This window comes from Balaenoptera ricei, chromosome 7, assembly GCF_028023285.1.
Source record: "Balaenoptera ricei isolate mBalRic1 chromosome 7, mBalRic1.hap2, whole genome shotgun sequence".
NCBI lineage: Eukaryota > Metazoa > Chordata > Mammalia > Artiodactyla > Balaenopteridae > Balaenoptera > Balaenoptera ricei.
Window position 1 is genome coordinate 102,833,924 of NC_082645.1, and position 27,525 is coordinate 102,861,448.

Sequence of the window (27,525 nt, forward strand, 5' to 3'; positions counted from 1 at the left end):
TCAACAGGTGGTCTCATATTGATGATTTTTTAGATGGAATTTAATATTTTGAGTTGCCTTTTTGACCAACAAGAAGGGGGCTTTATTTCAGAAGTTTGAGTAGTTTGGTTGGATGGTCCAGGAAAGAGGTCTCTGAAACCCCAACCTGACTCCTGAGAAGCAGAGAAGTTTAGGGCATCTCCCCTGGGTGTCAGGAGGAGAGTTTAGGCTTGCCTGCGTAGCAGTAAGAGAGTATACTGTTTAGGTCTCCCTCTTTGCCTGCGTAGCAGTAAGAGAGTATACTGTTTAGGTCTCCCTCTTTGCCAGCTGCCCCTTCATTTCAATTTAGGGCTTCTAGGCCTTTCCTGGGCATGGTTCCCAGAAAGTCCTTCTGCTGCTGCTACCCTGATCAGGTTTCTGGATCTGTTAATAATAGACAACAGTGGGGGAAGGGCCAGGATCATTATGGAAATAGGAGCAACTAAACCAGATGGGCAGTTCCTATGCACAGGGCCCTGTCTGTCTGCTCCTGTCCTGTGTCTGAGGAGCATTTTGCAGTGGACATGTCTTCTAAGCCATTCTTTGGAGCCACATTAACCTTGTGAAGGTCTCCAAGTGCCTTTCCCAAAAATCAGGACACATGATCTGGGGTGCTTATGAGGACACTGAAACAGAATGTTTGAGGTTCGAACTCTACCAGAAAACCCTGGGTGGGGGGGTGATAATACCCCTCACATAATACCCAGAAGGGAAGGAGGTTGGGCCGCAATTAGGTGAGGCAAACAGTGACTCAGAGAGGCAAACTGTATGTAATCCTGGAATACAGAAGGGGAGTGGGGAAGGTGAAGGGGAAGTATGGAAAAATAAGGACATGATGATGTTGGATAGTAAGACGAGCATGTGAGACAGGACCACTATTAAGTAAAATATGAAATCAGCACAGTTTAAATCTTGATGCCTCCTAATCTTCCTGTTCTCCATGAATGGCCTTCCCTCTTCTGCCTCTACTCCCTACATACTCCTTTTCCTTTACCAAAACCTGCTCTTAGTACAGTAAACTCAACTTAGGTATAAATTATGAAAGACCCATAAGGCTTCTGAAATTACCAGTTAATAAAATGTGAAAACATTTTATTGTAAAATATAACACAGATATAGAAAACTACATAAAGAAAATGTATAGCTTAATAAGTTATTATGAAGTGAAAACCCTTATTAGCACCCAGAACCAGAAATAGAGCTTGGTCAGCTATTTCAGAAGCCAGCTATGGGCCCCATCCCATCACAACTCCTCCCTCCTCCCAAAAGTAACCACTATCCTGACATTTATGGTAATCACTCAGGAGGATTTTATTTTAATGGGACTAACGATTTAGCTATAAATAATCACTAATGGTAGACTATTAGGCAGTTGAGGGATGTTTGGAGGAGCCACAAGAGGCAGCTGGATCTCAGCACACTCAAAAATCACACCACTTTGTATAGTTAGTTCCCTCTGTGCCTATGATTAAGACACACCTCACCAGAAGACGATCCCACAGAAGTCCAAGTACAGTGCTGTGCCCTATGCCCTCAGCTCCATACTGTCATCCACTGATCCAGAAAGAACCATACCCCACAGTCTTCCCAAGGCAGAGCAAAAGTAGGTCCCAGCTCACAGTACTTGGGCGAGTGTAAGGGACTGGCAGTCTCTGCTGCCGACATGTGAGTCTAGGACATTGCCTAAACTTCCCTGGGCCTTAGTTTCTCACAGTGAAGTATGGGGCCATGATAAAGCCCTTTACAATCCCCTATTCCTCACCTAACTTGGCCCCCTTTCCTCAATCTTGGTTCCTGTTTCCGCTGCCTATTTATACACGCTGTAAGAAGCACATTACCTTCCTTTCCCAGTTGGGTGTCTTTCCAGCCTTGTGCTCCTCTTTTTGCCCTTGATCCTCAGACACCATGATTCTGCTTCATTTCTACATGTACCATTATAAAAACACATATACGTCCTTGCATATTAGAGGTGCTGAACAAATGGTTGTAGAATGAATGAATATATGAAACAAATTGTTTCCTACATTCACGTATGCATTCCTTCAATATTTAGCAAGTACCTAATATATACGTAGATACCAACCTATCCTTCTACACAAATCATTCCTCTCCTCCTTTTATCATCTTCCCCCTTTCCCATTCTATCTTTTTTCCTTTCCCTGAACCATAGAGTTAGACTGAGTGCCCGGCAAGGCAGGATGCAGAGACACTTCTGCCAGTGGAAACAGACACCATGGAAAGGAGCCAGATGAAATAAGGGCAAAGACAGCTGTACAACACGCAGAGAGAAACCAACCAGAATGAAAAGCAGTGATTCATGGAGCACTGCAACTCAGATACTCCTTGGGTTTCACTCTGAGAGCTACTGCAGGACTGAGGTCAGTGAGGGCTGGCATCAAGATGAAGGACAGACAGGCTCCTCCTCCCTGGAGATGTGATGCCCGTCAATCCCTCCCCTTAATCCTCTTCTGCCCACCCCACCCCCACTACTCCCTCACACTGACCAGTGTCCTGGGCCTTTAAGAGTTGGATGGGCTGGACTGAGGAGAGAGCTCACACCTCTCCCCACCCTACTCTTTCCATCTGGCTGTAAGTCTGCCAGTGACAGCAGCAAACTGCAGCAGAAGAGGGGAGGAAACCAGTGAGTGCAAGAGAAGCAAAGGAGAAAAGGAGCCCTCCTGGGTTTCCTCGGCCCACAGCAGAGAGTGTCGCAGATCTCAGACACAGGACTTCTCTCCTGCCCACGGTAAGGGCCTGGAGGCTCAGACCAGCCTCTGCTCCAAGCTCTGGTCTGTCTGAGTCCCTAACTCTGCCCTCCACATGCTTACCCACCCCGACTAAATCATACCCTGGACTCTTTTGTTTTTTTTTGTTTTTTTTTTTTTTAGAATTTTTGAATTTTATTTTATTTATTTTTTTATACAGCAGGTTCTTATTAGTTATCTATTTTATACATATTCGTGTATATGTCAATCCCAATCTCCCAATTCATCCCACCACCACCACCCACCCCCCACCACTTTCCCCCCTTGGTGTCCACACATTTGTTCTCTACATCTGTGTCTCTATTTCTGCCCTGCAAACCGGTTCAGCTGCAACATTTTTCTAGGCCCCACATATATGCGTTAATATACAATATTTGTTTTTCTCTTTCTTACTTCACTCTGTATGACAGTCTCTAGATCCATCCATGTCTGTACAAATGACCCAATTTCGTTCCTTTTTATGGCTGAGTAATATTCTATTGTATATATGTACCACATCTTCTTTATCCATTCGTCTGTCGATGGGCATTTAGGTTGCTTCCATGTCCTGGCTAATGCAATAGTGCTGCAATGAACATTGGGGTGCATGTGTCTTTTTGTTCCTATGACCATTTTCTTAATTGTTTTGGGTTTGTTTTTGTAGGTCCTTTTCTTCTCTTGTGTTTCCCACTTAGAGAAGTTCCTTTAGCATTTGTTGTAGAGCTGGTTTGGTGGTGCTGAATTCTCTTAGCTTTTGCTTGTCTGTAAAGCTTTTGATTTCTCCATCAAATCTAAATGAGATCCTTGCCGGGTAGAGTAATCTTGGTTGTAGGTTCTTCCCTTTCATCACTTTAAGTATGTCATGCCACTCCCTTCTGGCTTGCAGAGTTTCTGCTGAGAAATCAGCTGTTAACCTTATGGGAGTTCCCTTGTATGTTATTTGTCGTTTTCCCCTTGCTGCTTTCAATAATTTTTCTTTGTCTTTAATTTCTGCCACTTTGATTACTATGTGTCTCAGCGTGTTTCTCCTTGGGTTTATCCTGTATGGGACTCGCTGCGCTTCCTGGACTTGGGTGGCTATTTCCTTTCCCATATTAGGGAAGTTTTCGACTATAATCTCTTCAAATATTTTCTCTGGTCCTTTCTCTCTCTCTTCTCCTTCTGGGACCCCTATAATGCGAATGTTGTTGCGTTTAATGTTGTCCCAGAGGTCTCTTAGGCTGTCTTCATTTCTTTTCATTCTTTTTTCTTTAGTCTGTTCCGCAGCAGTGAATTCCATCATTCTGTCTTCCAGGTCACTTATCCGTTCTTCTGCCTCAGTTATTCTGCTATTGATTCCTTCTAGTGTAGTTTTCATTTCAGTTATTGTATTGGTCATCTCTGTTTGTTCTTTAATTCTTCTAGGTCTTTGTTAATCATTTCTTGCATCTTCTCAATCTTTTCCTCCATTCTTATTCCAAGGTCCTGGATCATCTTCACTATCATTATTCTGAATTCTTTTTCTGGAAGGTTGCCTATCTCCACTTCATTTAGTTGTTTTTCTGGGGTTTTTTCTTGTTCCTTCATCTGGTACATAGCCCTCTGCCTTTTCATCTTCTCTATCTTTCTGTAACTGTGGTTTTTGGTCCACAGGCTGCAGGATTATAGTTTTTCTTGCTTCTGTTGTCTGCCCTCTGGTGGTTGAGGCTATCTAGACCCTGGACTCTTTTGCCTGAACAGACCTACAGGGCCCTGACCTCCTGGTTTTCTCTAGCTTAACCTCTTTGACTTACAGTTTTCCTGCTGGTTGTGTCAGTCACCTCTTTATATGAGGACCTCTTAGCTACCTAGGCTGCCACTCAGAGGTGAGCCCCACCCTAGTAAGGGAAGAGAGAGAATTGGAGCAGCCATGCTTTAGCACAAATTCAATTACAGATTGTTGAGGATTACCAAATGAGGGCTGGCCAAGACCCATGGGGAGTACAGAAACCCCTGGTAATAGGGAGAGTTGTGAGACTTCCTTGGAAAGAGCCAGGGTTTGAGTTCTGTGCCTGGTTCTTAGCCTGCTCAATGACCCAGGGCACTTTGTTGGTGTGCCAGAGTGCTGTGCTGGGAAGAGCACTTGTTTCTAGTCTTGACTCTGACGTTAACCAGCTCTGTGACTTTGGACCACAACTTCCTGATCTATGATCAGAGGGAGTGGAGGCTTCCCCAGATTTGCTTGTGTATCAGGAGTGCTTATTAAAGATAAATATTCCTGGACCCCATCCTTGGAAATTTGGATCTGGTAGATTTGAGGTGGAGCTAAGGAATCTCTATTTTAAGACACTCTCCAGGAGATACTGATATAGCCAGCAACTGCTGGATTGATGTGTTATAAAAGAGGAGTCTTCAAGCTCTAACATTCTGAGGGCTATGACCCATTCTGTCCTCTTTATATGAACCAGGTCTGTCATAATCCTACTCCAAAGCAAGAGAGTAGACAGAATGATTCTCTTCCTTCCTACCCTCAGAGAGACCACAGACACCTTGAATTCCACTATTAGCCATTGGCGCCATTGGCAACTCTGCCGAAGTCCATCTCTAGGTAACATGAAGCCACCTGGCAGTTGAGGACCAAATCTTGCTCGGCAGCCCTTGGCCACTTCCCACCTTATTCTGTGTCTCTATTTTCTCATCTGTATTATAGAGGTAATTATCCATATCCTCGAGGATCTCCACATATGTGCCTAGGAGTAAACAGTTAAGACCCAATCTCTCTTATTCTCAGTCATTAAGCTCTGCTCCTTGCCTTTTGCTCTCGCTCCCACTTCCAAATCCTTTTTCCCTCCTCTCCTAACTGCACCTACATCAGTTGTGACCATCCTTCCCATCCTACCTTCAGGCACCAGAGGAAACACCAAGACCTAGAACACCTGGGTTCTAAGTCTCATTCTCTGGGCAGTTTGTTTTGTCAATCTCCTAGGATACAGGGGAAAATGAGGCCGAGCAGAGGGATGTGCTACTCAGTATCCGAACCCAAGTGTCCCCTTTCCAGGGTCTCAAACTCCTCACAGCGGAAGAGAACCAGAGCTATTGAGAATTAGAAGAGAAACAAAAGAGGAAGGAGTAATGAAGAGAAGGTATAAGGAGAAGGATGAGAAGAGGAGAGCAAAGCGAGGCTGACTTAAGTGAGCAAACAGGGAGGCAGAGAGAGGATGAGGAAAGAATGAGCTGGGGAGAAAGGAAAAGGAAGGGGTCAAGCAGAGAGTGGGGAAAGGAAAGAAAGAAAAGAAGGGCTATTAAGTGGGATACGGTGGGAACAGAAAATGATGGGGAGGAGAGACAAAACACTGATGTCCCTCATTCAGTCTTATCTCTCCTTTAATCTGCTTCCTAGAGAAAGCCCTTTCTAAGGGCAGCGTCTCAGTGAGACCTCTGAGGTGGTCAGATAGAGACCTCAGTTCTAGTCCCAGTTCTGCCACTTAATTCATTAGGCGACTGGCAGTTCAGCTAGTTCTCTGTTCCCTCCTCTATAAAATGCAGTCCAGCTCTGACATTCTGTGGCTCCCTGAGTTGAAATTGGCCCTCTAATGGACACATGTCACCTAGATACAGGTTTAAAATAGTGATTCAGGAATAGGAGCAGGATTGGAAGAGCATGCCGAGCTCTGGGATTGGAAGAGTTTGACAAGAAAGGTTAAAATAATTTTCTAAGGCTGGTTTGAGAGGAGGTAGGGGTGTCCCAGCAAAATAGGGGTGTCCCAGCACTTGGGCTCTGTTCTCAGGCTTCCCATGTTTCAGGACATCATGGTGAGGCTCCCAGACACAGGCATAAGGAAGGTAATTCTGTCTTCTTCCAGGGCCAAGGCCCACCCATCCCAGAAGTTCAGAGGAGAGATGAGGCAGGATGTTGGCAAGGGGGATTAGGCTTCAGCCCGGGTTACCTCAACCTCCCTTAGAGTCTGAGGACCTAAGACATTTAAGAGAGACCCGTTACTTTTTTTTTTTTTTTTTTTAAGAAATTCACGTTCTTTTATTTATTTATTTATGACTGTGTTGAGTCTTCGTTTCTGTGCGAGGGCTTTCTCTAGTTGCGGCAAGTGGGGACCACTCTTCATCGCGGTGCGCGGGCCTCTCACCATCGCGGCCTCTCTTGTTGCGGAGCACAGGCTCCAGACGCGCAGGCTCAGTAATTGTGGCTCACGGGCCCAGTTGCTCCGTGGCATGTGGGATCTTCCCAGACCAGGGCTCGAACCCGTGTCCCCTGCATTGGCAGGCAGATTCTCAACCACTGCGCCACCAGGGAAGCCCAGACCCGTTACTTTTCAGTCTTCATACAGCTTTTGTAAACCTCAGATTCCAAACTGTGCATCGCCACCCAGCAAAGCAGAGATGCTTTTCTGTCTTCTTTTCTTCCTTCTTCAATCAGAGGTTTCTTCTGGTCTCACCCAAGCTTACACATTCGGCCTCAGCCAGCAAAACCTTTCCCTGTTGGAACTGTCTCAGGGTTCTTGCTCTCCTGAGAGCTGCCTTGAGATATTTCTTCTGCTTAGGCTCAAACTGATTCCCTGCACATTTCTACTCCTTTGGAAAGCCTTCTCTAAGTCCTGCAGTCAGGAAAGCTCTATTCTCAGTGACCTCCACATTATTCCTGAAGACTTAGTTACCCTGGGTGACTTTATAGTCTCTTCCTACTTAAGGGAGATAGGGTACTAATATGCTGTGTGACCTCAGACAAGTCACATCACATTTCTGGACTTCTGCTTTTTCATTTGTAAAACGTAGGGAGTTGAACTGCATGATGTTTCAATGGAGTACTAACTGAATGATTGGTTTAAGGATTCTTCCAGTTTTTTAGATGTTCACCACTGTCAAAATGTTAAACTTATTAATTAAAAACCACAACATTTTTATCCAAGTGTAGATCCTTTGCTTATACAGGAGCATAGAGCTTTATGTTTCATGGACTTGGCCAGTTTCAGCATGATTTGGTTAAGAGTTGAGTATATTTCTTCTTGAGGCAGAGCTAGAATCAAAGTGGCCACAAATCAAATCTTCTAGTTCTTTTCAAGGCAAGTTTGTTGTTAGCTATTAGGACAACTTAACCAGTCCTAAATTAGACAGCACATATTTAAAGGTAGGAACTCTTTTTTAGTAGGTAGGGAAAACTTGAAAATGCAGTTCTGAGACTATGTAACTTATCTGGTCCATTAAAACTGTGAGAATTACTGTTATGAAAAAGAGTACAAAATATACTTTATCATGTGAAGGTAGAAGTGGCTTATTTAAGTAGGTGCAGCACCAAGCACTGTAGAAGAGACAAAAGAAATACTCTGGCTTAGCCCTTCTGGAGCTGGATGACCTACTTGGGAGCATGGAGAGGGCTCCTGGAGGAGGGAGCTGGGATGATTCCACTTGGAGAAGGGAAGGCTAGGATGCAGAGAGAGTCTAGTTTCTGAAAGGGGACAGCCAGCAAGTTGGTGATTCCTAATAATGGGGAACTGAGATGTGTGGTTAGCGTTACCTCGTGGATAGCAGGATATTGGGAAGGAAGGGGTATTTGGCAGAAAGCCCTGGTGTGGCCCTGTCGGAGATGGCTGTGGGAAACAGCATAGGCTCTGGAATCAGATATATTTGGGTTTAAATTCCAAGTCCCTATGTGACTGAGGCAAGTTTCTTAGTCTCTCTAAGCCTCAGAACCACCAAACTCAAATCAGAAGTAAAAAGAGCTACAAACTATGTAGATGAAGTAGCTGACGTACAGTGTGCAATCAAGAAACACTACTTCCTTCTCTTCCTCCGCTAATCTATTATTCTAAGACCCCGAGATTAACCTAAAGCCTCTTGCTGCTCCTCGCTCCTTTAGGTGACTCTGGCATCAGCTGGTGAAGCAGTGGGTGATGGCGTCCCTGCTGCAAGGCCGTGAGTACCCCTGCAGGAGAAGAGGGCTTGGGGAGACAGCCCAGGGACAGGGAGGAGGCTGGACCCCTGTTCAAGAGCTCCTCCTGGGCCCTCCACCCTCCCCGCCGGCTACCCAGTCCCTGCTTCTCCTGGCTCAGGGCTGCCTGTTAATCAAGACCTGCTGCTGATGCAGAAAGGCACGCTGATGCGCAAGGTGAGGTCCAAAAGCTGGAAGAAGCTAAGATACTTCAGACTTCAGGACGATGGCATGACAGTCTGGCATGCCCGGCAGGCCGGAGGCAGGGCCAAGCCCAGCTGTGAGTGATGTGGATAGCTAGGGGCGGGCACATGGGTGGCTAGAACCCTGAGGACCCAGCAGCCTGAGAGCAGGGGGAGGGACCAGTGTCCTATGACATGCCCGTGTGCTGTCCCTTTTGTGTCTGTGCCTGAGCCTGTAAAATGGAAATTATAACAGTACTTGCCTCTTAAGTGTGTTATGAGGATCAAATTGGTTATCGCATGCAAAGACCTTCGAAGAGTCCTGGCACATAATAAAGCTTAGTAAATCATAGATTATATATTATTATACTATTATTATTATTATTATTATTATTATTATTATTATTATTATAAGAGCTTGATCTCAGGCATCAGAATGTTTGGATTAAAGCCCTGGCTCTTCCAATTTCTAGCTGACTGGCTTTGGACAAGTTACTTAACTTAAACTAATATCAGTTTCCTCATCTATAAAATGGGGATTAAACAGTACCTGTCCAGTATGTTACAGAGGCTTAAGAAGTTAATGTATAAATCACCTAGCATGAGGTCTGAAAGCAGGATGCATTTAATAAATGTTAGCCATTATAACGAATACTTCTAAATATCATAAATGTGTCATAATAATGTGCATCCTATTGGCCAAACACTTTATGATCCCTCTAAAAATTTGATCACAGGACACATCTAAGAGAATCTACTTTAGAGACATAACCAAAGCTCACGATCCACACCAGCTCCAGCTGAAGAAGTGGGGGGAAGGATTTCTCTGGCTCCCTCCCAGACATCTGGAAAGAGGAAGCCCTCAAACCTGGAATGGGAGAATTGAATTTGGGCACATCATGCTTTGGTGTAACTGCTTCTACCCCGCAAGTGTGTTTCCACTTGTCAGCCCCGCCAGTCCTCCTGTGATCACCATGTAAACTGGCCATGGAGGGGACCATCCCTTATTTAAGATGAGGGCACTGAGGGGTTATGTCATTTTGGCCCATGTCACGCTGCCAGCTGGTGGCTGGAAGCCAGGTCTTGCCACTCCCAGAACAGGCCCCTTGCCATGTTGCCTATGAAAACAGCAATGACTCGTGGCATCCTGAATTCCAAGGGTCTGCATCTCCCTGTACTAAGGCTTTGGGGGTTCCAGCCTGTGGAGGCTGAGGTCCCTCCTCCTGTGGCTTCAGAGAAAAGAAGGGAGTACTGGTCCTTGACCCTCAGCTACTGCAATTTGGTGGACCCTCTTCCTCAGTGCCCGCACTTGCCTCTTCTCCGGCAGTCTCAATATCCGACGTGGACACAGTGCGTGAGGGCCACGAGTCTGAGTTGCTGCGAAACCTGGCAGAGGAGCTCCCCCTGGAGCAGGGCTTCACCATCGTCTTCCATGGCCGCCGCTCCAACTTGGACCTGGTGGCCAACAGTGTCGAGGAGGCCCAGATCTGGATGCAGGGGCTCCAGCTGTTGGTGGACTTTGTCACCAGCATGGACCAACAGGAGCGGCTGGACCAGTATCAGCAGGATGGAGTCAGAGTGGGCTCCACGGGTCACTGAAGGAGCCAGATGCTGCAGGGCTAGGGACAAGTGGGAGGGGGCACAGGGCTAGGGAAGCCCGAGAGTCCAGATGGGGTGGGCAGGGACAGCTCAGCCGACGTGAGGCTGAGATACTGAGGGAGGAATGGAGGCTTGCGATGGCACAGGCATAGCCAGGCAGAGTTTGGGCAGGAATCAGGGCCCCCAGGATTGGAGGAAGGGACAGTGAAAGGCAAAGGATCAAACTAGGTGCTGATCCTGAGAGCTGAACAGAAGATCCCAGTGACATTAACTACCATAGGGATGGGAAGCAATTCCTCAGAGGGCTTAGTGGGGTCAACGCACTTCAAGTTTCCTAGATTGTATTCACCTTCTATGCCAGTTCATTCATTCATTCACCATCTATTAAGCAGAATGTATGAGGCACTACGCCAGGCTTTAGGAATACAAAGATTAATGAGACTCAGATACTGTTTTAGTCAGTAGAGAAAATAGAATTGTGTAAATAATTTAAGTACCTTAGCAGTGTTATGGTACTCTAGATGATATGTGGGTGTCCAAAGGAAAGAGAAATATTTATTTCTAGCTGAGATGGTTCTGAGAAAGCTTCAGGGAGGAAGTAGCATTTGAGCTGAGCCTTGAAAATGAGTAGAATTTGAACATGAAGAGAGGAGGAGGGAAAGGCACTCCTGCCTGAGGGAACAGCATGAGTAAAGGCCCAGAGGTGGGAAACTGAAGAGCAGGAGAGAGAGTGGGACATCAGCGAGCAGGGGAGTTGCTGAGTCTGGCTGAGGTACGGGGAGGTCAGTGATGTGCTGAGAAGACGAGGTTGGGGCCAGATCATGGGGGTGAAGGAGATCTTAACTTCTATGTTAAGGAATTTGGGCTTCTTTCTGCAGGCAACAGGGAGGTCCCCGCAGGCACCTGAGCCATGCAGGGACAAGGTAGATCGGTGCTCTGGGGAGATTATTCCAGAAACTAATGTGGAAAATGAATTGGCATTGGGGAGAGACTGGCAACAAAGACAGGGGCGCAGATGTCAATGGATGAACGTGCACACACAAACACACACTCAGTGCTTTTGCCTTGACTCAGACCTGGATGGCTGAGTGATTGGTTCCAGCACGGAGACAAAAACCAGGATGGTCGGATGACTTTCGGAGAAGTCCAGCGGTTACTGCACCTGATGAATGTGGAAATGGACCAAGACCATGCCTTCCAGCTTTTCCAGGTGAGTCTTCTGGGGAAGGAATAGCAGAAGCCAGCCAAGGCCACATTCTCACTTGGCCGGAAGTCCTCTGACACTCTCCAGGAACACTCATCTGTTGAATCTCTCCTATGCACCCTAGCACTATGCCAGGCTCAATGGGAAGTGTGGGCAGGACATGGTTCTTAACCTTCAGTCTTGTTGGAAAGATGACTCGTAAACTTATGAAAGGTAAATAACAACATGTTATTACATCAGACCTCAGGGACCTCTCTCCTCTGTGGATAGAGAGGGCCAACTGTAAATTAAATAGTCACATGGAGCTTATGGTTACCATAATGGACAGCACAGTATTCAGTCCAAAGCGCTAATTTCTCTGCCCTTGGCCAGAATTTCACAAGTGTCTAGTACAGTGGAAAACTCCAACTGGTATGTGAGTAAATAGGAGGAGGGATCTTCTGATCTTTTAGGGACATGTTGGGGTATTTAACTCTTTCTAGTTGAAAATTATCTCCAGTAGCAAATGGTATGGCTGAAATTTTGCTTTTTACTTACTGAAGTGCCTTCTTCTATGAACACTGAATGTCAGGAATTCTGTGGAAGCATGTTTGGCTCCACCAGTAATATTGCCCTTACAGGGCAAGTCAAAGCCAAAAAATCTGCTGTTAATAGGGTTTGTCCACTCTCCTCTAAACCCTCTTTTGCAGAGAGCAGATGCATCCCAGTCTGGGACTCTGGAGGGAGAAGAATTTGTAGAGTTTTATAAGTCATTGACTCAGCGTCCTGAGGTGCAGGAACTGTTTGAAAAGTTTTCATCTGATGGGCAGAAGCTGACACTGCTGGAATTTGTGGATTTTCTCCAAGAGGAGCAGAAAGAAGGAGAACGGGCTTCTGACCTTGCTCTAGAACTCATCGACTGCTATGAGCCTTCAGATAGCGGTAAGAGGACAAGGGTGGAGAGGCACCAGACGTGGGGGCCGGATGGGGGACTGTGATTAGAAAGGTGCAGAGACAAGAAGCCTTCTGCTTAACTAAGGGAAGGCTGAGTCCACCCCTATCCAGGCCCCCTGCCCAATCAGCTTCATCTCATTCAATCACTCTTTCGGAAGGAGAGAGCCATTTCCTGCCCACATAAGGCAGGAGTCTCCCCTGTAGTGCTGGATTTCTCAGGAGGAAGAACATTCCATAAGTCCCCTTTCCTCCACCATGCTCATGTTTCTCATCCTTCACTTTCAGGAAGTTCTTCCTGCTATCAACATTTGTCCTCAGTGGAAACGGAAAATCCTTGGTCCTCTTGTTTTTTGTTTTTTAATTAATTAATTAATTAATTAATTAATTAATTAATTGGCTGCGTTGGGTCTTCGTTGCTGTGCTCGGGCTTTCTCTAGTTGTGGCGAGTAGGGGCTACTCTTCGTTGTGGTGCGCAGGCTTCTCATAGTGGTGGCTTCTCTTGCTGTGGAGCACAGGCTCTAGGCGTGCGGGCTTCAGTAGTTGTAGCACGCGGGCTCAGTAGTTGTGGCTCGTTGGCTCTAGAGCACAGGCTCAGTAGTTGTGGCGCACAGGCTTAGTTGCTCCGCGGCATGTGGGATCTTCCTGGACCAGGGCTCGAACCCATGTCCCCTGCATTGGCAGGTGGATTCTTAACCACTGCACCATCAGGGTAGCCCGGTCCTCTTGCTTTTGGCCTCTTCTCTAGTGCATGTGATTCCTTTTCCTCCAGCTCCCTTCATGGTTCCTGTTGGCTGTCTCTTTAAATGCTGGCTCTCTATCCTTTCCTGGGCTTTCTCCAAATTCTCCAAGTGGTTCTTGAGTCCTAAGCTCCTGAGCAGGGAAACTAGTCACTCCCTGGCTGAGGGGGATGATGAGGTGGCCAGTCATTTAACTCTTTACAAGCACAGCTAAAATATGCCCTGTCTGCACTCAAACCTTTCTCTTTGCCCCTTTACTAGACACCTTCCTGCCCTCCATTCCCTGCAGAAAGTGAAGAATTTACATTACTAATATTAAGTGACTTACAAGGCATTTTACATCTCTTACTTCTTTTAGTCCTCACTACATCCTTGTAAATCAAAACCAATAATCTTTATTGGGCCTTTGCTAAGTATCCCATAATGTGCTAATATCTCTACATGTTTTTCTCTTCAAATCCTTCCAACAACCTGAGGAAGTGGGATCTATTATTGTCAGTTGTACAGAAGAGGAAAACTGAGGTTAAGAAAAATTAAATGACTTGCTCAGAGTCAACAGCTAATGAAAGGAAGAACTGGGATTCAAACCCAGGTCATCTGACTCTTACCTGGTGCCTCTCTTGAGAACGAGGATTAGAGATGAGAGGAATGTGAGCTGGACAGGTGACCCAGGTTTCCTAGGTCTCAACTCCCACTCCCTTTCATTCATTCATTCACTCACTACTTCAGCAAATGCTCACTGAGTACCTATAATGTGCCAGGACCTATGGTAGGCACCAGAGATACAGTAGTAGGTCAGACAAGGACAGTGCCCTCATGGAACGCAGAGTCAAACAGAAAGCGTTGGAATCGCTGATTCCAGATTCATGTGGGTGCTCAGAGAAGGAAGGGGCTGTAAAGCAATCATTTCAGGAAACTAAATAGAAGAGGAAGTTGGTGGGTTAAGAAATAGGATCCTCTATTTCCGGTTCAGGATCCGGTATACATCATTACATTTATTCTACCTCCCACCGCTTTTGGTTTTCCTTCCCCTTGCATTTGACTCTCAGATACTACACTCTGGCTGCAGAGTGTGGTACCAGTCAGGAGACAGGGGCTCAAGTCCCCACTCTGCTTCTTAGTAACTGAGTAACCCTGGGCAAGGGTCACTTAACCTATTGGAGACTCAGTTTTCTCATTTGTAAAATAATTGGTGATCAAATGAAATAATGTACATGAAGACTACCTAGTAACTATGGACTTACCCTAGCGATTTGAGTTATTACAGTCAAGAATGAAACTTTGTGCCCAACTTCTTGCCGTTTTCCACCATCCTCGGGCCTTGTCAAACCTGGAGTGAGGAAGCTGGGCATGAGACTCAAGCTGTTCTGTCTCCGCTGCAACAACGTTACCCTCAGTGAGACTGTACAATCCAGTGGTATAGAGTGTGGCTCTGACATCTGGTTGCCTGGGTTCAAATCCCAGCTCCTTCACTTATTAGTTATTAGTTATGTGACCCTGGGATAAGTTACCTAACGTCTCAGGGCAGATCATGTTACATCCACCTGATCGTGTTGGTGAGAGCATTAAGAGAGATGCTGCATGTAACATCCTTGGCACAGAGCGAGTGCTCAAGAACTGTTAGCCATCACTGTTGTTATTATATGAAGCCCGTGCTGAGGGGGTGAGGGCTCTGGGAGGAGCAACAGGGCCCTGCCCTCAGAGTGTAGTCCAAGGGGATGTTGGACAAACACTCCTCAAAGCACCATATGGGAACTGACGATAGGAAGAAACCCTCAGGCCATAGTTGGCAGCAGCTACACAGCACAGGGAATAAAACACAGGTACCTTGGTCTTGTCACTAACAAGTCTTTGACTTTGATCCTCTCTGAGCCTCAGTTTCCCCATCTACGAAATTTTAGCGCTTTGGACTGAATACTGTGCTGTCCATTATGGTAACCATAAGCTCCATGTGACTATTTAATTTACAGTTGGCCCTCTGTATCCACAGATTCCACATTCGTGGATACGGAGGGTCGACTGTACCATGCCATTTTATGTAAGGCACTTGAGCATCCACGGATTTTGGTATCTGCTGTGGGGAAGGGGGAGGTCTTGGAGCCAATCCCCTGTGAATACTGAGGGATGACTGTAACTAAAATCAAAATTTTAACTCACTTCCTCAGTCGCACAGCTACATTTCAAATGCTCGGTAGCTTTATGTATTTAGAGGTTATCATATTGGGTCGTGCAGAATAGAATGTTTCCGTCATTGCAGAAAGTTCTATTGGACAGCACTGGACTAGAATGATCTTAACGATTCCCCTTGTAGATTTAATGTTCTCTGAGGGTGGGGATGATTGAAATGACAGACACTGGATGGGGCAAGTTTAGGATCTGGAGGCTGGGAGTGGACACCATGGGAAAGGCCAGGCCCTGGAGAGGGCTGGGGTGGAGAACCGCCTGTAGGTGTGCTGGGTGCTGTCACCAGAACTTCTCACTCTAGCTACTCCACACCCTAGGCAAATTGCGGCATGTGCTGAGCATGGATGGCTTCCTCAGCTACCTCTACTCGAAGGACGGAGACATCTTCAATCCGACCTGCCTCCCCATCTACCAGGATATGACTCAACCCCTGAACCAGTACTACATCAGCAGCTCCCACAACACCTACCTAGTGGGAGACCAGCTTTGTGGCCAGAGCAGCGTGGAGGGATACATACGGTGCAGTGGGGCTGAGGGGTGGAAGGGTCCAGCTCATGAGAAGGGAACATCTATGGGAAGTTGGGGGGTGCTGTCAGGGGATAACAGGGATTGTAAAGTTGTTGTGGGGGGCTTTGGGGCTGAGGATCCCTGGATACCTGAGAGACGTGGAGGAGCAACTGAAGACTGGCAGGAGAGTGGTATGGAAACCCTGTGGGTAAATAGAGCTTCTCTCTCTCTCATAGGCTATGAAACTCTCTTGGAACTCAGAGGTCCTGACAGATTTATTGTGAACAAATAAATAAACTAAATGTTAAATGGGAGGCAGTAGAGAAGAGGAGTTAAAAACATAGGTTCTGGAGTCAGACGATTTGAGATCAAATACTAACTCCCTCACTTGGGACTATGGGGCTAAATATTTAACCTCTCTATGCCTCAGTTTCCCTATCTGAGAAACAGAGATGATTACAATGCCTATTCTGTCTGGGTTGTTGTGAGGATGAAATGAGGTAATCCATGTGTCAATAGCTAATAAATGGTATCTGCTTTTATTGCAGTTAATCGTGGATTAGAGCAAATAGTCAAGATATCCTTGTAGTGCCAGCAACTGAACTAGTAGCTTCAAGGGATGCCTGATGAGTGGAACTTCCCCAGGAAGTCTAGTAGAGAAAATAAACTTTAAATTTACTGAGAGTTTTAATAACTCGGGTGTTGTATAATGATTTACAAGCAGAACACCCCAAGGCAGAATGTGATCGCTCGCTAAGGGAGGATTGTGAGTTGGGCGGGGTGGGGGTGGGTGGAGATCAGTGTGAGCTGCAGCCTGTGTCCCAGTAGACAGAGAAGGGTCCGTGGAGATGTAGCTTGGTGGAGTCTTGATGGGTAAGTGCTGGTAAGCACTGTTCTCTCCAGGGTGGGGAGAGAGGGTCCCTAGGTGGAAGATCAGACCTTGACCCCTCCTGTCCCTGGGGGGTGGGGTTCTTGCAGGGCCCTGAAGCGGGGATGCCGCTGCGTGGAGGTGGATATATGGGATGGACCTAGCGGGGAACCTATTGTTTACCACGGACACACGCTGACCTCTCGCATCCCGTTCAAAGACGTTGTGGCCGCCATTGGACAGTATGCCTTCCAGGTAGGAGCCTCAGGATGGAAATACTGATGAGGCAAGAGGATCTGAAGGAAGAGGCTCTGCGTCTGGGGAGGGTGGAGGGTTGCAGGGGAGGTTACGTCAAATGGCATATGTGTAAAAGAGATTTTAACTGTGAAGCATCAGGCAAATATTAAGGGATTATTATGAATAAGTGTTAGATGTGTTACTAGTAGTCATAGAGCTAATTGCTAGAGATTAGTAATTATTACCTCTAACAACTTCGTCACCCATCTGGGAGAGGGTGGATGAGGAAACAGAGAAAGTGGTGGGTAGAGCTGGGAGACAATAACAATCTGGAGATGAAAGCCTGAGAGTGTAACATGAACACATAACTGGGGGAATGGCCTGGCTTTCCCACTCTGAGCCTGAAAACGCAAAGCTCCCAGAGGGACCTGGGTCAGACCTGGCACAGATCTGAGATTTGGGGTCCCAAGAGTGACTTTTAGGTGTGGGGTGCCCAGACCCAGGAAGATCTCCTTGAGGCCTGGCATGGGGTCGGAGGACCTTGGCAATCAGGGTACTCAGTTGAGTTAGTAATTAGGGGGGCCTGGAGAAGCAAGGAGGTTATAGGCCTCAGAACTCTGGCTTCAGCATGCCCTCCTCCCCTCCCCATCAGACATCAGACTATCCAGTCATCTTGTCCCTGGAGAACCACTGCAGCTGGGAACAGCAGGAGATCATAGCACGCCATCTGACAGAGATCCTGGGAAATCAGCTACTGAGCACCACCTTGGATGGGCATCTTCCCACTCAGCTGCCCTCCCCTGAGGTAGGACCATGCTCCCCCAGCCCAGGCTCTGCAGTGGCTTCCCTATCGCCCCACCTTGGCTCCTTCTTCCATGCCCATCTTGTTCCCTTCTTCTCACCCTCAGATGGACCATCTTACTCTTTAATATCCTTGGACACAACTTCAATTTTTTACAAATCTGATTCAGGGAGTTCCCTGGTGGCCTAGTGGTTAGGATTCCGGGCTTTCACTGTCGTGGCCCGGGTTCAGTCCCTGGATGGGGAACTGAGATCCTGCAAGCCGCACGGCGCAGCCAAAAAAAAAAAAAAAATCTAATTTAACATAGAATTCTAGATAAAGTTCTCTAAATTTAAAATCATTTATTTACTTTATATTTCTTTTTTCAATGGAAAATCTTAATTTTTTTCTTGATAGTTCATAATTATAGCCTGTACAAATACAGAGAAAGGGAAAGCCCCCCCACCATAATCTCAGCCTCTCCCATAACAGCTGCCAAAAGATTTTCTAAATGCTTATATAGACATATATGTGTATATATGGTCACATTTTTAAAAACGTGAATGGGATCATCCTTTCTACTCCTTTTATATCTCACATATAATATCAATATATATCATGAATGTCTTTTCATATATATATGTATTTTCTTTTTTAACAGCTCTATAGTATTGTATTTTATGTTATTGACCATAATTTATTCAACCAGTAGGTGGTAAACATAACCAGTAAATGGTAAACATTTAGGTTGTTTATAATTTTTCACTTGTACATAGAGCTCTGCCCATTTATTTTTTCTTTGAGTTGGATTCCTAGAAGCAAAACTGCTGTGTTGAAAAGTTCGCATGTTGACATTTTTGGTTATTATTGTCAAGTTGCCCTCTGGAAAAAAGATACCAAATTGCACTCCAACCAACAGTATAAGGCAGTGACTACAAATAATTCCAGTAGTGAGATAATTCATAATGGCAAACATGAACAACAAAAAAAGTCAACTTTTTAAAAGAGGAAGGTCTATGTTTTCTTCTTTTCAATTAATTGATAATTTTATTTACCCCCTTTTATAGGGTAAATATATACGGTTTATAATTTTTATTGATATATAACAAATTTTTAAATGTTAAAGATAATGTTTTGGAAAATATTTTTTTGCAGTCTATTTTTCCTTTTTTTTTTTTGGTCGTGCCGCGCGGCTTGCAGGATCTTAGTTCCCAGACCAGGGAATGAACCAGGGTCACAGCAGTGAAAGTGCAGAGTCCTAACCACTGGACCACCAGGGAACTGCCCTTGCAGTCTACTTTTTCTTTCTGTCATTATAGCATCTTCAGAGATTTTTAAGCTTTATGTAGTCAAATCAGCCAATTATTTTTATGTCTTGTGAGTTTTCATCTCATGTTTTTAAAGGCTTTCCCACCTTAAGGTTATTCAGAAAGATTCTGTATTTTCTTCTAATACTCTTATGTTCTTTATATTTACATGTAAATCTTTAATCTGTGAGGAATCTTCATGTGTCAAATGTGAGGTAGGGGTCTGCATGTATTTTTTTCCTTATGGATAGAGATGTTACAGGTTCGCTTAATAGGAAATCCCTGATGTATGTATCAAGCAGCCTTCCTGTGGGAACTTCTGACCACTCACTCACTTCCTGTGCCTTTGAGAGCAGTGGGACCTGCATGATCCCCAGGAGGGTTCCAGACGAGATAGGTAGACAGGCCCCCTCATTTTTGTCCCCTAGGAGCTTCGGAGGAAGATCCTTGTGAAGGGAAAGAAGTTAAAAACGCTTGAGGAGGATCTTGAGGAAGAGGAGGAGGAGCCAGAGTCTGAACTGGAGGAGGCTGAGCTGCAGCTGGAGGCCCAGATGGAGTCTGAGCCCCAGGAGTTGAGCCCTCGCAGTAAGGACAAGAAGAAGGTAGGCCAGGAGAGTGGTCTTTCTGCTCTGGCATTTGATCAGGTGGTACCACTAGCTGAGAGCCCACATGTGAAGAGACTGGAGCCAGGCAGGGTGGAGGGCCGAGGAGCAAAATGCTTCTTGCCTCCAATGAAAGAGGCATAAGAATGCGTACATAGCATCACTATATAGATTGCCATATATAGATACATTGCAGTGGCTTTCCAACTTCTTTGGGCTGTGAAATCTTTTTTTTTAATGAAATCTTATATGGAAGCTCAGTATACAAAATAGATAAATGCAGAACCCTCCTGGTTGAAGCACACCTTTGGCTCTCTCCTGGGTCTCCCAGGTGACTTCTGAGACATCTTTGTACTACTTCCCAGTCTCCTTGAAGGCTAGTTCGAAAACCACTGATGGGTGCGTGCATGCATGCGTGCGTGTGTGTATTATATCGGGTAAGTAGGGCTTACTAGAGTGACTGCTGTGACCTCAACTAAAGTGGGCTTAGTTAGAGAAAGCTTCTTGGAAAAGGTGAGTCTGAAGAGGGATCACAGATAGCCAAAGAGGAGGAGCAGGAAGAGGTGGGGAAGGGGTACCATTGGTGGGACCACTGAGATCCTGCTCTGAAGTCCGCATTTCTCTCTTTTGTGCATTTGCTTGGCTCAGCTGACTTCTAGCTTATCCTGTTCTCTCTGGAGCTGTGTTGTCTAACCTGCTGCCATGCCCAGGGATGGAAATGGGAATTCAGGAGAAAAACCTATAGATATTACTCTGGGACTCTCACATCCTTCCAGGTGTGATTTCCATGACCATTTGCATACCTTGACGTTATCTGTCTGGCCTCATGTGCATTTTGATAAAAAATTATTTGTTTTAAAAGATGAGAGGTAAGGAGTATGACATCTGTTTAATAATAATAATAATAATAAATTAAAAACCTGTTACTTACAAAGTAACCTACAAAGTAACCCTTCAAGCCCAGAGGCTGAAACTGATCCCATCAGTATACATAGACTGCCTTTATTGCCATTCCCATCCTCAGGTTGTGATGTGCCCACTGTTGTGTCCGCCTATGTGTTGTCAGATTATGCCCCAGGCTCCTATTTCCAAGCCTGGGTTCCTTCTCTTTCCCAAGCAGGTGAGGCAGGAGGGAGAATACAATGGGGAGGCAGTGGGCAGAGCCTTAGGTTGGGTGGGGAAGTTCAGATCTTGGCCATTGGCTTCTTCCCTCTCAGATTGCTAATGGTTCAATTCCATCTTCCTCTCTACTTTCTCCTTTTCCAGAAATCCAAGCCCATCTTATGTCCATCCCTCTCTGCCCTGGTTGTCTACTTGAAGGCTGTCACATTCTACAGCTTCACTCATTCGAGGGAGCACTACCGCTTCTATGAAACATCATCTTTCTCTGAAGCCAAGGCCAAGAGCCTCATCAAGGAGGCTGGTCAGGACCAAAAGGGAGGGACAGGGAAGGAACTGGGATGGGTTAGAGTCAGGTCTGATGGGCAGGCAGATGAGTCCCAAGAGGATGAGGGAGCGAAGGAGGAATGGTGGGGCCAAGGAACTCCTCAGACCAGGTACGGGGATGGGAGTATTAACAGTGGGCTCAAGGCTCTAGGGGTAAGACAGGTGTGGGAGATGGTCTGCATGGAAGAGAAAGAGGCACAGCCTTAGGAGATGCTGCAGAGAAGAATGAAGTGGGTGGGCAGGGTCCTCGAGACCAGGGAAGTGGGAAGATCCACCCCACCCACTACCATCTCCCTACCCACACCTTCTTTACAGGCAATGAGTTTGTGCTGCACAATACCTGGCAGTTAAGCCGTGTATATCCCAGTGGCCTGAGGACAGATTCATCCAACTACAACCCCCAGGAGTTCTGGAATGCAGGCTGCCAGATGGGTGAGGGGGCAGTAGGGACAGGGAAGAAGAAGTGGAAGAGCTACGGGTGGGAAGTAAGTCCCTGGGTGGCAACGGGGCCAGGGAGTGCTCCGAGAGGAGGGCTAGTCTGAGAAAGATGCTTTCCATGGTGTTCCCTGCAGCCCTTTTACACTCAATATGTCTGTCTAGCTCCATGAAAGAGGGGCTGGATGGCCCCCACGGTGAATTTTCCTTTTCTCCCGGGGCCCTCAGTGGCTCTGAATATGCAGACTGCGGGGCTTGAGATGGACCTGTGTGATGGGCTCTTCCGCCAGAACGCTGGCTCCGGCTACGTGCTGAAGCCAGACTTCCTGCGTGACGCCCAGAGTTCCTTCCACCCTGAGAGGCCCATCAGTCCGTTCAAAGCCCAGACCCTCCTAATCCAGGTATAATGGAAAGAGAAACCATTGAGAAGAAACTGGGATCGCTGGGATAGAAGCCAGGGAGGGTGGAGGGTGGAAGGGGTGAGTGGTGGGTGGCTAGGCCTGACAGGAGTGTAATGGGGGAAAAGTTCCTCGTGAGGCAGCATGGACTTTGGAGCCAGTTGCCTAGGTTCAAACCCATTTACTAGTTGTGTAACGTTAGGCAAACTCCTTAACCTTAGTCTCCTCACCTGCAAAATTGGGGTAATAATACTGCCTACCTCTCAGGGCTGTTGTGATTAGTTAATTTGAAGTGCTTACAACAGTGCCTAGGGCATAGTAAGTGCTATAGAAGGGCTGCTGTCATAAAATACCTATTTTCAAACCTTGCTAAATTTCTACTTGGATGCATTTTAAATAGCAGGTGAGGTACTAGAATATATTACCCATGAGAATTAGCTTTGCAAACCCCAAAGCTATAGTGCAAGGTCCTGTGTCTCCCCTGCAAGGGTGTGAGAGCTGGAGGGGGGCTGGGTTGAGCAGGAACTAGTGAGGTTCCAGAGCTCTGGTTGCAGGTAATCAGTGGGCAGCAACTCCCCAAAGTGGACAAGACCAAAGAGGAGTCCATTGTGGATCCACTGGTAAGAGTGGAGATCTTTGGCGTCCGCCCAGACACAAGCCGGCAAGAGACCAGCTACGTGGAGAACAATGGTGAGACTGGGCAGTGCTGGGGGAAAGCGGGAGGAGCATGGCTGTCGTTTTCTGACCATCCAGCCCTCCATTAAGCACAGCCCGTCACCCCTCCCGCCACCTTCATGGGAGGCAGTGTGGAACCGGACAAAGAATAAGGACTTGGACGTCTTGGGTCTGAAGCCAGGCCCCTCACTTACAAGCTCCAGTGACCTAAGCAAACTGCTTCCCTCTCAATCTCCTCACTTGTAAAATGCTATGAAAATTAAGCGAGAGAACAGAGGGAAAGCAACCCAACACGGTCAACAATGTCTGTTCCTTCATTTCCTCCCTCACTTACCCTCCCCCGTTCAGGTTTTAATCCATACTGGGGGCAGACACTGTGCTTCCGGGTCCTGGTACCTGAACTGGCCCTGCTGCGTTTTGTGGTAAAAGACTATGACTGGAAATCCCGAAATGATTTCATTGGTCAGTACACCCTGCCTTGGAACTGCATGCAACAAGGTGAGCCAGTCCTCCCACCCCTGGCCCGCACCCCAACTCTGGCTGCCTTCCTAATACTGTCCCCCGCCCCCCTTTCCAGGTTACCGCCACATACACTTGCTCTCCAAGGATGGCATCAGCCTCCATCCAGCCTCCATCTTTGTGCACATCTGCACCCGGGAAGGGCTAGAGGGGGTTGAATCTTAAGGTGGGCACTTCACGGGAAGAGTGGGTGCATCGGCTTTAGATGGTAAGAAAAGCCTGGAAGGATGCTCCAGAAAGCAAACAGAGGTGGTGAAAACCAAGCTTTTGACTGTGCATTCCTAGGCACAAAATTACTTCATCCTTCCTGACAAGCAAATCTAGGACCTGATTTTTCACCTTCTTTCTTTTCCCTTTCTTCGTTTTCAACAGCCTTTGGAATCATTCCTGTCCTTACCCTCTGCATACTCTACACTGGAATTCCTTCCTTCCTTCCTCTTGCTATAGGTTCAATACCATACCCAGATCTAGGACTACACTTTCGCACCAACTCTGGCTCAAAGGCAGATTGCAACTAGAAATCCAGAGAAGGGCTTGAGGCAGACAAACCCTAAGAGGCACTATCTCCTCCACCTCTAACTTCCTCAAAGTCCAGAGCCAAGGGAAGGACAAATCAAGCCCCAAGTCTCCCCGGGCAAAGGCTGGGGAAGGAGATCTGACCCCAAGACTGTATTACGACTCTCAAGAGACACTACACAGCCCTCAGGGTCTCCACTGGACTGCTGCTCCCTAGCCCCTCCGGTATAAATAGAGCTTCTCTCTCAATTTGGCTTGAGTACAGTCTCTCATTGTTGGGCAAGAAGGGGAGATATGAGGGTTGGCGGACATTTGGGTAGACAGGTAGGATAGGGAAAAGGTGGAAAAATAGGGTTTCCAGGGCCCCCCACTGCACTTACTACAAGTATGGCTTCTAAGGGACAGGGCAAAAGGAGGAGACAAAGAGTTATGTGATCCCAGCCCTCGTAAAGAGTTTGCCTGGAATAGTCCTGGTTTATGTCTGGTGTCTCAGCATAATTATTAATAGTACCCTCTTCAATTTTCCCAGTGTGTCCCAGTTTAGATGATTAATTATACAGTCACTGTGAGGCACTGACAGAATCCTGGGTTAGAGATTTACCTTCCCAGTTGTCTGTCTTTCACCCTATCCTTGTGCTTTAACTCTAGTGCAGCAGCTGAGCCAGTCAGGATGCTGCCGAATTAAAGCTGCTTCCACGAGGAGGCTTAGTGGGTGGCAATCCTCCCTCTGCAGGTAGACAAAGGGACTCAGAAATAGGGAGCAGGGCAAGGGCTGATTCAGGCTCGAGGACAGAGAGAAGGCAGACCTGGGTGTTTCAGAATCAATCGCTCAGTGAAGATGGAAAGAGATAAAGGAGAGACAGAGGCCTGAGAGGGGACAGGGCAGACTGAGATGACAGCCTGGCAGTGTTAAGTCGGGGACTTGGACGAGTCTATATAAGCTACTAATCATTTAACCATGCTTTATAGAGCAGTGGGCACAACAGCACATGCGGTTAGATACAACTGTTCTGAGGATGCTGAAAGAAAATAGGACTTGACATAGTAAGAAGGAAAGAGAAGATGAAATGGGTAAACCACGATGTTATAGCCAGGGACTTTGGTGGAGTGATGGTGAAGAAATTAGGAACTCATGGGTTAAAAACACAATGTGCCTCAGCAGAAGTCAATCTGTGGTCCAGGTCTCTCTTTTATATCAACTTCCAAGTACTATAGCCAGAGTCCCAGGAGGGTTCCAGCCTCTCTGACACCCTGAAGCCAAGCCTTTCCTCTGGCCCTGAGCTCCTCAGGCTAGCTCTGGTTCCAGTCTGCACATCTGGGCCCACACCCTCTTCTTGTCGGGAGGTGGGGGAGGCCCTCAGCCCTCAGGTCCAGTGGGGGGAGCAGCAGGAGCAGGGGGGCCGGGATCCTCCAACTGCACGTCATGTAGGTGCACCGTGGGCGTGGTGGGGTCCTTGCCCACACCTTGGCTTGGGTCAGCCTGGTCAGGGTGGTGCCTGCGCACGTGCTTGACCACCTGAAATTTCTGCTTGGCCTTGTAGCTGCAGAGGCGGCAGAAGAAGGGGTGGCGATCGGTGTGGGTGAGGGCGTGATGGCGCAGGCCAGCGGCCCAGCGGAAAGCACGGTGGCACACGTTGCACACGTAGGGCTTGGCCTCGCTGTGCTTGCGGAGGTGGGTGCGCAGCAGGAAGCGTGTCTTGAAGGCCTTGCCGCACTGCTCACACATGAAGGCCCGTGCTTCCCGGTGCCGCGTCTCCTGGTGCACGCGCAGTGCATCGGCCCTGTTCGTGCAGTACTCACACTCGGGACACTGGTATGGCTTCAGTCCTGTAGGACAGGGCAAGGACAGGGAACACATCACCACTGAAGGAGGTGGAACAAGGGTCAGTGGACCAGAGGAGTCACTGTGATCCTGGGACATAAGGAACACAAGCAGCAACCTAAGGACCATGTCTTTGGAATGTTCCAATCCTGTCTGACATTGGTGTGTCCTATTCCCAACATAGCCCCCTGTATACAATGGGTGCTCGATGGATGCCGGTAACTAACTGGACCCCTAAGTAGCCAACTGACAGCAATAAATACTCAAATATGACAGGGTTTCTACAAGGGGAACTCCAACCCCTTTTTGGTCATGGAGTACTCATGGAATTGGGAATCCATTGAAATGGATCCCTTGTTCAACACAAGAAGTAAAAGAAAATGCTTAAGAGGGAAGCAGTAGAGGCGAAAGAAGGAGTAGAGGCAGAGGGCCTTGAAATGCATCTGGTTAATTCCTTTACTTGAGGGGGGCAGCATATGCAACAATCACAGGCACACCATCATTAACCCTTCTCTGAGAACCTGTGGTTTATGGACTGTACCCAGGAGAAAAAAAAAAGGACAAGTTAAAACAGGTGAGGGACTTCCCTGGTGGCACAGTGGTTAAGAATCCCCCTGCCAATGCAGGGGACACGGATTCGAGCCCTGGTCAGGGAAGATCCCACATGCCGTGGAGCAACTAAGCCCGTGCGCCACAACTACTGAGCCTGTGCTCTGGAGCCCATAAGCCACAACGTCTATTCCCACGCCTAGAGCCCGTGCTCTGCAAGAAGAGAAGCCACCGCAATGAGAAGCCCTCGCACCGCAATGAAGAGTAGCCGCTGCTCGCTGCAACTAGAGAAAGCCCATGCGCAGCAACAAAGACCCAACGCAGCCTAAATAAATAAATAAATAAATAAATAAATAAATAAATAAATAACAGCTGAACCCTCTGCTTTGTCCTCCTCACTCATGATAGTTCCATCCTGTCTCTGTAGGGACCAGGCAGACCTGCTCAGTCACTCACGTTTGAGTTGGAGGTTCTCAACCGGAGATGGGTGACCTCGTTCCATAATACCCCGGGAAGCTTTTGCAAAGTACACATGCCCAGACTCTCAGGTTCACCTCTCTCCTGATTCTGATAGGCTTTCAGTGGGTTGGGAAGCTATTCTGGCTTTTCAGTCTACCTACTACCCTTGACGTGAATACTGATGGGCACCCCGAATCTGAGTAAGGACATACACCACCTCAGGGAGGCTGGGTGTGCTAGGGCACAGGGGGACCCCTCGGGCCTGTCAAAACCATGCAGACTCACCTGTGTGCTTGGTCATGTGGTACTTGAGCTGGTTGACCCACTTGCACTTGTAGCCACAGTCAGGGCACAGATACTTCCGTTCCTCCTTGTGAATCCGCATGTGGTACTGGAGGAGGGAAGAGCAAAGAGTACACCCAGAAAATGTGTACCCTTTGGTACTCACTGGATGTGGAAATAGAGCAAGCAGGTAGAGAAACTGTTGGCAGATAATCCTGTTCCCTGCACCGATCCTACCCATTCTCCCCCACTGCCAATCAGGTCTCTGAGGCCAGTCACTCTGACGCAACCCTAACCCATTCGGCCGACCCCAGGTCTGCCCTACCTCAACTCTGCCACTTATTAGCTGTGCCTTTGGGCAACCTTACCCCTAATTCTCAGTTTATTAATCTGGAAAACGGGAAACAGTAAAAGTACATCTCATATTTTTGAAAGGATTAAAATTAGTGTCCGACATACAGTGTAAGTACTCAATAAATGTCAGCTGTCATTATCTAGGTTATCTACAACCTATTACATGCCTTTATCACATGCCAAGCATGTATTACGGAATTTTTTCTCTGTAGCAACACTATGAAGTATTATCCCCTCTTCACAGATGAGGAATCTGAAGTTTGGAGAA

At 47.1% G+C, this 27,525-nt stretch overlaps 2 protein-coding genes across 4 annotated transcripts in view; one reads left to right on the forward strand and one right to left on the reverse strand.

The window, feature by feature from the left end:
* On the forward strand, positions 1-24,040 carry PLCD4 (phospholipase C delta 4). Of its 3 annotated transcripts, none has more exons than XM_059928691.1 (16): positions 1-2,396; positions 2,613-2,764; positions 8,590-8,645; positions 8,783-8,941; positions 10,171-10,399; positions 11,523-11,652; positions 12,336-12,567; positions 15,818-16,019; positions 16,986-17,130; positions 17,765-17,917; positions 19,629-19,802; positions 21,069-21,225; positions 21,564-21,680; positions 21,912-22,084; positions 22,636-22,771; positions 23,105-24,040. In XM_059928691.1, the coding sequence occupies exons 3-16, from the start codon at positions 8,624-8,626 to the stop codon at positions 23,431-23,433; spliced, it is 2,358 nt and encodes a 785-aa protein (XP_059784674.1). In that variant the 5' UTR covers positions 1-2,396; positions 2,613-2,764; positions 8,590-8,623; the 3' UTR covers positions 23,434-24,040. The 3 variants fall into 3 exon arrangements, with proteins under 3 accessions (XP_059784674.1, XP_059784675.1, XP_059784676.1); XM_059928692.1 differs by having other exon boundaries at positions 3-2,764; positions 23,105-23,254; positions 23,334-24,040; XM_059928693.1 differs by having other exon boundaries at positions 3-2,764; positions 23,105-23,254; positions 23,723-24,040.
* Positions 18,980-27,525, reverse strand: part of ZNF142 (zinc finger protein 142) — a 23,636-nt gene continuing 15,090 nt past the window's right edge. The window contains exons 10-11 of the mRNA XM_059928690.1: positions 26,907-27,012; positions 18,980-25,618 (exon numbers count right to left, since the gene is read on the reverse strand). Coding sequence (XP_059784673.1) covers positions 25,149-25,618; positions 26,907-27,012 — 576 coding nt within the window. The 3' untranslated portion in view covers positions 18,980-25,148. The remainder of the gene's footprint in view (positions 25,619-26,906; positions 27,013-27,525) is intronic.